This window comes from Pseudochaenichthys georgianus, chromosome 1 (assembly GCF_902827115.2).
Source record: "Pseudochaenichthys georgianus chromosome 1, fPseGeo1.2, whole genome shotgun sequence".
NCBI classification, from domain to species: Eukaryota; Metazoa; Chordata; class Actinopteri; order Perciformes; family Channichthyidae; genus Pseudochaenichthys; species Pseudochaenichthys georgianus.
Window position 1 is genome coordinate 41,217,620 of NC_047503.1, and position 12,406 is coordinate 41,230,025.

The 12,406-nt window shown below is 41.2% G+C and overlaps 1 protein-coding gene across 1 annotated transcript in view; it reads left to right on the plus strand.

The window, feature by feature from the left end:
• The window catches only part of mad1l1 (mitotic arrest deficient 1 like 1), a 100,096-nt gene that overhangs the window by 35,385 nt on the left and 52,305 nt on the right, over positions 1 to 12,406 (plus strand). Inside the window, exon 15 of the mRNA XM_034087572.2 lies at positions 10,367 to 10,457. Coding sequence (XP_033943463.1) covers positions 10,367 to 10,457 — 91 coding nt within the window. The remainder of the gene's footprint in view (positions 1 to 10,366; positions 10,458 to 12,406) is intronic.

Genomic DNA, 12,406 nt, shown 5'->3' on the forward strand with positions numbered 1-12,406 from the left:
CAGCGGAAAGCATTTTCGAATCTTTGAATGAATCAAAGTGGGTCGTCACCGTCGATGTTCTCTTATGCTCCAACAGACAGTTGCACGGGGTGCAGAATAGTTTCCCCCCACTTTCGTGCGAGACATCGGGGAACTGCTTTGCCCGGTCTTTTGCAGACATGTTCGTCGGTAAATGAGATGGATTAGATTGTTTCATCTTGGTGTTTTTTTCTCTCGTGTGAGCTCCACACGTTCACTCTACGGTGTTGTTCACCTTCTGTGATGCGCGAGCTGATGACGTCGCGTCATCATCATCATCATCAACACTACTTCACGTCAAGACGAGTTAACTTTTTTTTTTCTCAACTTTGTGTGGAAAAATGCGGGGATTATGCGGCCTTTTGATAAATATGCGGCCTTTTAAAAATCTGCGCCATTTTGCTGATTATGTGGTAAATTCTGCGATCGCAGAATCACGTTTTTCTGGAGGGTCTATATATTCCTTTTCCCTCTTAATGAAACCCTTTTTCCTCACCAAGACGACAATGTTTACTATTATTTTCTTCCCTTATACCGGATTCTTACAGATTGTTTTCGCTCTCGACTTTCTTTTTATTTATTTGTATTAGTATTGGTATTATTATTATTATTATTATTATTATTATTTATGTTTCACTTGTGATTTTATCTGACTTATTCAGTTATTTTACTATTTGCGGCCATCCATACCTGTGGGTGGGGGGTGGGGGGGTTAAATGAAAAAAACAAAAACAAACTGTAAACAAGGACTCTCTACGAACCTTGAAGTGAATATGGAGCAATACATTACTTTATTTTATTTTCAAGGAGGTCCTTTGTAATGATCCCCATTGTCTACATTTGCTAACTGTAACATCTGTACTGTTTTGTATTGATTACTACTGTTCTTACTTCTTGTCATTTGCTGGATTATGACTTGTTTGCAATAAAAAGATTTGTAAAAAAAAGAAAGAAATTGAAGTTAAAAGGTGTAAAGTGCTTTGAGGAGTCGTAAAGACTGGATAAAGCACTATATAAATGCAGTCCATTTAGCATATTGTAATATTTTGAGTGACCTTTCCTGGTTTTAAAGGCTGCATTAGAGGAAAGTGCTGCATGTTCTGAACTCAAGCTGCTTTCATATTGGTCTCCACTAGGGTTGCCAGAAACTGACGATGATCAAAATCGATTATTCGGCAGCCCTGGCGAATAATAATCGATTATTCGACCGACCCCCCCGGGTAATATATATAAATAAAATCGATTCTTAAAAATAATATTCGATTATGGAGACTGTAACGAATAATCACTGGCATCCCTAGTCTCCGCCCCTTTAACAGTATTGACACAACAGTATTGTGGAGCTGAAGATATATCAAGGCCTACAAATCTTATTCTACGTAACAAAACATGTTTCTTGGTACAGAGCCTCTTAAAAATATCACATCATGATAATTTTAATATATTTATCAATTAATAGGAGAATAATACTGCAAACATGATCAATCCCTGCTTGTAATTGCAATATCAGTCAAGATATCAGAATTGGTTTTAATTTTCAAATTTGCAGCCCTATTACCAACAATACATTGTGTACTAGGGCTGTCCCGAATACCATTTTTCGGGCTCCGGATATTCGGTAGTAATCATCAGAGAACCGCTTCAACACGTGTTCAGTGTATTCACGGCATTCATTTTGTTATTCTACAGTATTGTTGTTTTATAGTTATTTGTTAATGTATACCACCCAATTTGTGTTCTTTGAAATTGAAAAGGATATCGCATTGTGTTGGTTACTTTCGTTGCAGTTGTATATGTCTTAAGTGTAATGTGGCTTTGCTTCCTATTTATGGACATGCTTTTATTTTGAAGGAGAGATAGCGCTGTTGACAGGAAGTTGTTGTTGCTATGGAAACAACGTGACGGAGATTAACGGAGAAAAGTAATATCTACTAAGAAAGACGGAGAAAGTAAACGATAATGTTTATGGTTAAGTGTTGGCACCCCCGAAGAGGCACAAGCTCTTACGTTGATATTGGAGATTTCAATAAATTCAATTTGAAAGAAAAACGGGGAAAAAACTAACAAAAGGAATATCCGAATAATTAAATTGAAACCCGAATAGTACTCCAACGAACGAATATTCGGGTACAGCCCTATTGTGTACATATTTTGTATATTGAGATCAAAGTACTTCATGATATTTGATTTTCCCAATATTGCCCAGCTCTAAATCGAATACTCTTGACACAGACTTTCCACCTAACAGAATTGAACTTTATTACTGTGGCGACACATCACAAGTCGAATCTGCCCTTTACCCCTCTCTCTCTGCCTCTGATTGGTCCGTGGAAGTCATGTGACTCGCCTGTCTCACTTCCACCTGCTCTTCAGTTCCTGACTAGACCTCCCTGCGATATTGATTTCTCAGTGTGTGTGATTCCCTAGGTCAACAGGATCAGTCCCCAGTACACAACTCACACACATCCACTCTCAGCACCGTCATAACTAAGCGGAGCTACAGGCATGCTGGAAATACGACTGAGCGCGAGACTGATTTTGCAGACCGCAGACAAGCATTTTCACCCAGTATTCAGAGAGTATGAATTATCGTTGTTTACCATCCCGTCCTGATGGATACAAAAACAAAAACATTGCAGTGTGTGCTGAATACTGGGCTTTTTAGAACTTTCACTATTTAGTTTTTTCAGTATTTGCTGACATTTCTAGTCACCTTTTTCATACCTGATGAGTTTGCATCCCTGTATGTATTAAAAACACACCCATGCATGTAGTGGAAATGGTTGGACTGCAAAAATAACTGTTTCTTTTAAGATTATAACATAAGAGACCCGGAGCAATCATTACTTTGGCTGAAATTAACCCTTTAGTGCGTGTTGTAATGATTTAATTTTCTAGATATTGACATTTAATTTACCATGCACGAGCAAAACATTTAATTAACTTGATAAATTGCCTTGCCAAGAAAAGTGGAAGAAAGCAAAGATTAAAAAAGTTAATACTAAAACAATGTTGTCTAAGCACACATATTAATCAACTTACTCTTTGATATAATAATAATAATACATCTTATTTATTTTACATGTAATGAATTGTATTTGTAAAGCGCTTTTTAAATGGCAACAACACACCTAAAATATTTCTGTAGATCTCCATACTGATCTCCAGTTCCCTCTTAATGTATTCACATAACATCAAAGGAATGATGATTAAGTGTCCCACACTGGCAGCAGGTTAAAGAAGTGAGAAACAGAACACATATGATCCTTTCTTCTCTTTCTAGAAGGCAACATCTCCGTTATGCTACTGCTACAGATGTTTTGTTCTCTTGAACTTTAGTGGGACAGACTCTGAGGCATTAGAGGCACAGTCACATCTTCACGCACCAGATAAAACAATTGACATAAAAGCAATTTCAAAGAATAGATGATGAAAACGCTAATGATTGTTTTATCACGCCGTACGCCCTCCCCCTCTTTTGTTTGTGTTTTTTAAAATGAGAGTTTTTTTTTATCGTAGAAGAGGCGACAGATTTTTGATTTAGATTGGGTGAATTTCATTGCACGTTAATGGACTGTAAATAGCCAACGGGCCTGCTGGGTAGGATTGGCAGGATACACACTGACCTCTAAATTTGTTCTTTGTATTTACTTCTGGTCCTTCTGTTTTCTCACGGCGGGGTAACGTTGCATGACAAACGATGCTGCTTGGGCGCCAGAACAAATAAAGTTGAATTAAGTATGATTTCACATTTAGTGTTTTTAAATGAACCAGAGTCAGTCATCTTTAAATGGATTATGTGGGTTTGGATGCTGCTAATCACAGGCTGAATCTGATGAGGGTAATCATGCTTTGTTTTCACAGACTAGCCTAACTGAGCTAATCTGACAGAGCAATTGCAGTCCATTATTCATAGATGTTTACACCCTGGAATTACAAGGTGCTTTTAGGCCATTTAAATAAGACGGCACTACATGGAAATCAGCATATATTGCACGCCGTTATCTCAAATGCTATTTACTGCGAGTATTTAATACCTGACTTCAACCTGGATTTCACATACTTCCCTAAGTTAGCCCCGTTAATAAAAGACTATTAAGCCTTCATTGAACCTCAACATTCACAAGGGTCCTGAGCAGCAAAGGCTGTTTGTGAGATGTTTATTAAAAGCCTGATTGTCATAAAATGAAGCCTGATTGGCTTTATAATGCAGATCAGAGCGGCGCAGTGAAGGGAGGCGAGGACTGACAGTGAATTTTCATTAATAAACGGGCTGTTTGCCAAGTTTTAAACAGATTAGATTGTTCTCACTCATGTTGCCTGGCAACAGATGTACTATGTAACATATTGATTAATTGTAATTATCAATCATTAAAGGTAGGGTAGGTAAGAACGGAGAAACGGTGGGTAACATATTGTAACCCTGGTCATATAAGCAAAGGCGGAGCCCTCTACTGGACGCTATGGGTACTACCCTTAACCATGCTATGCGAGCATTCACATACTGAGTTGCATAAACGTAAACACACACACACACTCACCCCATTGGTCATTGCTGTTTCGGAGCAATTTAGCGTATATGTAATCGATATGTTTACTCGAACCCCCAACCTTCCGATTGTTAGACGGCCACACTACCTCACAGCCACATCTTGCCAATCTTTATGTTTTTAAACATCCTGTTGATGGCTGGCTACTTCTTCTATACATTTTTGTTTGTTTTTTGGTATGAGAATAAACAGTTAAAAATGAAGCATGCAGACACACACTGAGACACGTGGGCTATTTGCAGACGGTGTGTCAGATTGAGTGACACTCGTGAAGACATTGACTGGAGGATGTTTTCATCCTCTCTTCTGTCAAAGAAGAAACCTTGTGTGTTTATAGACTGGACAGAGTTGAGTATTTTATTCCAGTTATAGAGAAATATTTCATTAGAATTGAAGGCAGCATATTATGATATGCCTAATTTGTAAAGCTGTTTCCCGGTCATGACTTTGATTTGATAATTTATTACAATATCCCTTATCGCTAGATCTACATCTAGAGATTTGTCTTTGATTTGATTATTACATGAGGAAAAATTGCAAATAAGCACAACCATAACCTGAAGCTCCTTTTGTCACAGCTTGGATGAGAAAGGTGCGTCTGTGTCGTACTTTGTTCCTCTTTCACAAGTAACACCGACAAATCAGGAAAACAATGGCTTTGATATTCTCAGTGTATTCACTCTGACATCCCATATCTGATGGCTCAACGTTCTTTAATGTCTGCATTGTCTTCCTCTTTGGCTACATGGGAATGTGTGAGGTTTACAGCAGGATCTTCATGTTAATGTGTGCTTTTCAGGAGCGTGATGGCATGCGGGCCATACTGGAGTCGTACGACAGCGAGCTGGCTCCCACTGAGTATACTCCTCAGCTGAACAGACGTCTCAGAGAGGCCGAGGACATCCTGCAGAAGACTCAGAGCCACAATGTAGAGATGGAGGTGCGTGTGTGCGCAGGCTTTTGCACACACATACAAAAACACTTGCATTCATCATATCCTACTTAAGCTTCCATATAGCCAAGTTTATTGTCCTCAAAAACACATCTGAATACATTGCATTGATTTATACTCATCTAAGCTGCTGGTACATTTATTATCACACTGTTTGGTGACACTGCTCATAGCAGTAATAATAACAATAACAGTGGAAATGTGTGAGGCTCAGCAGCTGCTCGTCTACACGCTCAGTGCTCTTGCTTAGCGGACACTTTGACAGATATCTGCACTAAAATCTGATAAGACTGAACTTGTAGTACACAGGGGCCTTGAGAGCAACACTGGGAAGAAATATGAGAAGGCTGAAGTGCCGGGGTTTTAAAACGGAATGAAATAAACACTTTGGATAATATATGGTCGTCTTTGCCCTGCTTCACCTCGGTTTCTGGCAATTCTATATATCAGTTGGTACAGGAAGCCATCTTTATTTTTTTCTCTATTTTGTATTTAACGGTTTTCTCTTTGTCCTTCAATTCAGGCCCAGCTGACAAAAGCACAGGAAGAGACAGGGACCCTGAAACTGCAGCTGCAAACGGTAAGTATTGTGGGCGCCAGGGGCTCGGTCTGTAGGTCAGGCCGATCAGAGCAAACAAAAGTACTGGGTTTTGCTGAATTGTGAATTTGGCTTGGGAAGGTGCGGCAGACATGATAAGATCTCTTCAGATTCTCTAAGGTCTAGATCAGTGCTTCTCAAAGTGTGGTCCGGGGACCACTGGTGGCCCGTGAGCGCCCCCTAGTGGTCCGTGAGTATATTGGTAACATTTCACATTTTAAATACATTTATTTATTTAAGTTTTCCGCACCCTCGCGGGAATATCTCCGCAATGGAGCGAGCTTAAGTTTCACTTTCGATTGCATGATATAGCCTAGATAAACACCTTCATCACACATGTTGCCACTTGTTTGTACCATTTTCAGGCGATTTGTAAAAAACAATGTGTTTTTGGATATTTGTGGAGTTAGGTGGTCCGCGAGTGTTTTTTTATTGGTTAAGTGGTCCTTGGTATGAAAAAGTTTGAGAAACACTGGTCTAGATGATAGGAATGGAGCTCCACTACTTCCTTTATATTCTCCTATATCAGGCCTACGTTAAAAGGTTTTAAGAAAGTTATTGTTTAATGTTTTACATTAAACAATAACTTTTTAAAACCTTTTTATCTTTATGTTTTAAACATTTAAAAAAAACATTTTTAACATTTTCAACATCGAAGATAAATCCTTATATGCTCTCGGCAACACACTGAACGTCAACTATGCCTCCTCATTACACTCACCCCTACTTTAGTGGGAACAATGAGTCTGCGTCTTTGATGCGCACAGGCGGATGATGCGGGGATGCATTACATTACATTGCATTTAGCTGACGCTTTTATCCAAAGCGACGTACAATAAGTGCGTTCAACCAACAAGATACAAACTTGAAGAAAACAGAATCATGTAAGTACATCAGGCTTCATAGAGCTAAAACATTTCAAGTGCTACTCAACTGGCTTTAGGTAAGCCAGTCCTTTATTAGTATATAAGTGCTTTGTTAATAGTTCTATCGCTCGAAGTGGAGTCGAAAGAGATGAGTTTTCAGTCTGCGCCGGAAGGTGTGTAAGCTAGCTGCTGTCCTGATGTCAATGGGGAGCTCATTCCACCATTTTGGAGCCAGGATAGCAAACCCACGTGTTTTTGCTGATGGGAACTTGGGTCCCCCTCGCAGTGCGGGTGCAATGTAGACAGGAATAAATGCAGATCATCCTCTGGCTGCAACCTTGACCGGTACTTGCTTTGAATCAAAGTAAGTATTATTCAAATAAAGATAAAGGGCAGAGCCGGCGTTTCTGTGATTCTCCAGAACACACAGATGGCCAGTCCGCCCCTGCCAGGACCGGTTCACTGTTTCTCGTTATTTTTTTCTCACGCTGCGCCTCCCCTGAAGCTCTCTGGCGCCCCCCCCCCCCCTCACACTTTGAAAACCGCTGTCCTACATCATTGGAAACACACCTTATCCTTTCTGAAAATAAAGGAAAATGCTATCAACATTCATAAAGCTGCCTAAAACGCCACAATAAGAGCGCATGGGGCAAAGTATTTCGGTGCCCGTATAGTAGTCCACTGCGCGGATCTTTTTTTAATGAATTCTATCATCTTTCCATGTTTTTCCCTGGGGTTAAGGATCTAACTTTTATTTTTACAATTTCGACTGCCGCAACCACAGTATGGACTGGTAGCTGTAGTGCAAGATCAACTCTTGGCCACTCGCTCCTATGCTTGTGTGTATTTGTACTGTGTGTATTCAATTCACATATCTGTCAAATTGTCCGCTCAGCAAAAAAAGTAGCAGCTGAGCTCTCCATGAAACCCACTTTCACTGAAGTTACCAGTAGAGTTTTATTCTGGGACATACACTCAACACACATTGTTTTCATATATATATTTTTTTTATATATTTGACACCAATTAACTTATATCAATGCCCCTCCAGTAACTACAAAAGAAGACCATTTAAGATATTTTAAAGCTAACAAATCTTAATTAGGACTTCATGATAATTAATTGTCAGCTCCGCCATTGGCGCTCAAATGATCTCAAGTACCTCCTTTGGAGCCATTAGCGTGATCCTTGAAGGGGGTACTTGGTCTTTCTGTTGCTCTCATGCCTCATTATTCCCACTGTGCTCAAAAATCAAGTTGGGCTTGTAGACCTTTTCAAAAGAAGAATGGGATTGTCTTTTTTACCAGCTGAATTTGGCCCCAATGATATGTTTGTTTTTCTTAATTGAGGGATTTGAATATTACAGAAACGTTACCAAAAATGCTGATTGTTTTGAAATTATATAAAACCAAGATAAAGCGAGAGATGGCAGGTGTTACGTGACTCTCTTACACACTCGGTGCATCTCTTTGTGTCTTTACTTGTTCAAGGATCTCCTTTCTTGTCATGGCCCTTTGTTGCCGAGGAGACATCGGCATAGCCATGGCAATGAGCATTGATGCGTGAAATCCACCCGTCTGGTACAGCAGTAATTACTTATCTGTCTTGGGAAGACTGGAAGTGGGGACGAGCTGAGAAACCGACAGGTGCTCTCAGAAAAAGGGGAAATGGGTGTGCAGGTGGAAATGAGGAGTAATTGCAGGGAGGACAGCGAGATTGTAGATCTAAATGGGTAGATAAAGGTTTGAAATTGGAGAAGACAGACAGACTAAAGACTAGAACATTGTGGAATGGAGTCAGTGGACTAATGGGGTGTAAAGGATATTTCTGTTTGTCTGGATGTCTCTCTTGAAAGATCTCAGTGGGAAAGAGTCCTTTGGGGTCTTCCTGCAGCCAAAAGCTTTCTGCCAGGCACACGGCCAGAGGTCCCCGATGCTGCTGCACCCGGCCCATTTTCTCCTCCGTTTGTCACAGGTGGAGCTGGAGCTGGAGTCCCTGAAGAAGCACCAGGCCTCTGCTGCGGACAGCAACACCTCGGGGACCAAAGAAGAGCTCAACATACTCAGGTAGTTAACACATGCACCCAAACTATTGCAAAAAACAAACAAACATCTTGCATATACATTAGGCGCTTTCACACCGGAGTACTTTTCCCAGTATAGTTCCGATAGTTCTTGGAATGTCGCGTTCACACCAAAAAAATCTGGAACTAGAAATTAGTTCATGAGAACTTTTTCAACCCATTTTCAGTCCCCTGCTACAGAGCAGGTACTTTCGTGGGAGAAAAAGGTTCCCATTTCTGATTGGCTGGGCGGATTGCAAACCACGCCCCGTAAAACTCCGAAAAGTTTTGTGAAGCCGCCATTTTATTTGCTGGCATTAGCATTATTAGCATTAGCATTAGCCCCGCGCACCAACGGAGAGAGAATAATGTATGGCAACACAAACAAAAACATTGGAGCGGTGGAGATGAGGAGGTGTCGGTGTTCTGGCGATTTACTCGGAAGGCTTCAGTAGAAGCTGCTGGGAGTCCCAGTGCCCAACTCCGGGGACTTCCGGCCGGGGACTTCGGGTGGCAGTATACACCGTGAAGTTGTTTGCTGCCTGCCAGTAAACCCAAAGCAGAAGAAGAAGAAGAAGTTATGTCAGAGGCTTCATTTGCCTAATCCACCCCCAGGGATTTATGAACGCGATCTGCTCTTTAGATGAACTAAGTACTGGGAACTAATACGGCAAAGTACTTGGTGTGAAAGCGCCTAATTACTACAAATGAAAACCAACAATTATTTTCATATAAATGAAAGCGGCCCTATAATGCTTTTTAGGTGTTAGCTTTCCTGTCGTGTGCTATATAGGTTTTTGTGCATGCAAATGGTCCTCAAGGGCTAAAGTCCCCGTGTTCCCTCCAGAGGGAGTTTCTCTCCCACGCATTTTTCGTCTTTAGTGTATAAGAAGTTGATATTCCAAAACTGGAAAAATAAGGAAGCAACCATACTAGAACATTGAATATGTTAATTAAATATGACTTAAACATTGAGAGAAACAGGTATGCAATATAATGTAATAACAACCGTTTTTCATCAACTCATTTTATTCATTCTATATTTTTGTATTCTTTTGGAAGGTATGAAAATAATGTCACATATTGAAATATTGAGGGAATTCAAATCCTCACTTACTCAGAAAAAATGTAATTATATAAACGGTTGCAAAAACAACCAATTCACAACCTGAGACGGGAGATATTCACACATGCACCAAAGGTGGATTAACTTGTCTGTGAGCAGAGCTATACCTCTAGGATTAGCATATTGAGTCTAACATGTGCATAGTCCTTTTATTAATAAACAAGTCGGTGAAAGTGTGTGCGTGCGTTTTTCAGACAGAAAATTGAAGATTTAGAGTCGGAGCGGCAGCGTCTGGAGGAGCAGAACAACATTCTGGAGATGAGGCTGGAGAGACACATGCTACAGGTAGGCACACACAGTTCCCTGCAACACTGCTCTGTGATGGATTTACACGTCTGGCACAAAGAAACCAATTTAATAACCCCAAGGGGCAGCAGCCTAGCAGGTATGGCGCTGCAGATTGATTCACACAAACGCTCCCTATATCTGACGGTACAATTGGACCCAGGTGTGATTTCAGTGGGGTCCAATGGAAAAGTTGTGTAACCCGTGGCCGATTTTAAGTCCTCTATTGGTTGAAGGGATTAGAATGGACGGAGCGGCGGGGAGGCAGAGATACCGGTCGAAATAAATGTATTCCCTGGTGTGAGCTGGGAATGAGACTGGCTGAAATAAAATGAGTTCTGTTTGGTAGTCACCGAACATCCCACAAACACACATGCACGACTGTGTGCATCTAATCCAGACACTTTCATCTTGCAAAGTTACTTAACTAACACGCCTCAATTAGGTGTGTGTGTGTGTGTGTGTGTGTGTGTGTGTGTGTGTGTGTGTGTGTGTGTGTGTGTGTGTGTGTGTGTGTGTGTGTGTGTGTGTGTGTGTGTGTGTGTGTGTGTGTGTGTGTGTGTGTGTGTGTGTGTGTGTGTGTGTGTGTGTGTGTGTGTGTGTGTGTGTGTGTGTGTGTGTGTGTGTGTGTGTGTGTGTGTGTGTGTGTGTGTGTGTGTGTGTGTGTGTGTGTGTGTGTCATACTGTACCAAACTAAGCCTGCCAGGGCACTTTAATGAAACGTCTGCGGGGAAGCGTGTTGGTTCCATTTAGCCGTGGAGTAGATGGAATCCATGTGTTCTCAAGCATGACCACCACTTTTAAGGCAATTGACAACCGCCTGCGGGTAGCTGTGTGTGTGTGTGTGCGCCCAGGTTTCAAGGTTGCACGGTCAATGGATCAGGTCAGTTCTTAAGAGTAATTTCTATGACTCCTCCATGTTCTGATGCACTCAAAGAGAGCTCGACATCAGTGGAGAGATGAGCGACTGAATAGAGAAGCGTTTGAAAAGAGAAATAAATGGCTGAATGAAAGACGTGCAGAATTGAATGCTTGAATAAATTGACAATGGGATTTTAAAATTACATCAACCTTCACTTCAGACTAACCCATCATTTCTGTCCTGTCGTTATATTGATATCGTACAGACTAGAGCAGGGGTGGCCAACCCGCGGCTCTTTGCCTAGTTTCATGCGGCTCTTCAGTTCATATCGGATTGTATATGTGTGAGTTTGGGGGAGAGACACTGACTCCTGACTAGTGTTGCACGGTGTACCGATACTTGAAAGGTACCGCGATACCCTGCCGTTAAAAACGTTACGATTCCTCCGTTTCATTAGTATCGGTACTTTAAGAATGACGGGGTACTCCGGTGAGCCGTGTGTGTTCAGCGCTCTGCTTCCACTCCCTGCACTGCAGCCGTGCCTGCAGTCCCGCCCCTCTCAAGCACGCTCTAAGTCCCTCCCTCTCAAGCACGCTCAAGTGCCTCCCCTCTCTCGTGCACGCGCTAGCTGCCAGAGCATGTGAGAAAACGAGAAGCATGGCTGCAAGTGGGAGTGCAACTGCCGCTGCGCCTCGGCGTGTTGACAAAAAAGACGCCAGAAGCGAAATTTGGAAGTATTTGAGCGATATCTCTGACAGTGAGGGCAAGCCTACGGACACCACGAGGCCTGTCGGTGAGAAATATATTAATTTTATTTAATACGAATTATTGTCATTTATTTTATTTATTGTTCTCATTGTTTAAAAGTTTGTGTTATGGTTCTGGTTCTGGTGTGAAATAAAGCACAATTACATTTAAGACTGTTTCCCTTTTTTTAAGAAAAGTATCGAAAAAGAATCGGAATCGCAATTCTTGACTTGGTATCGAAACCAAAATGTTTATCGTGACAACACTAGCTACTCCTGACAGTTAAACCTGATATTTAGTAGGTCTGTTAAGTATTAACGTAATTTGCCCATCAAAGTTG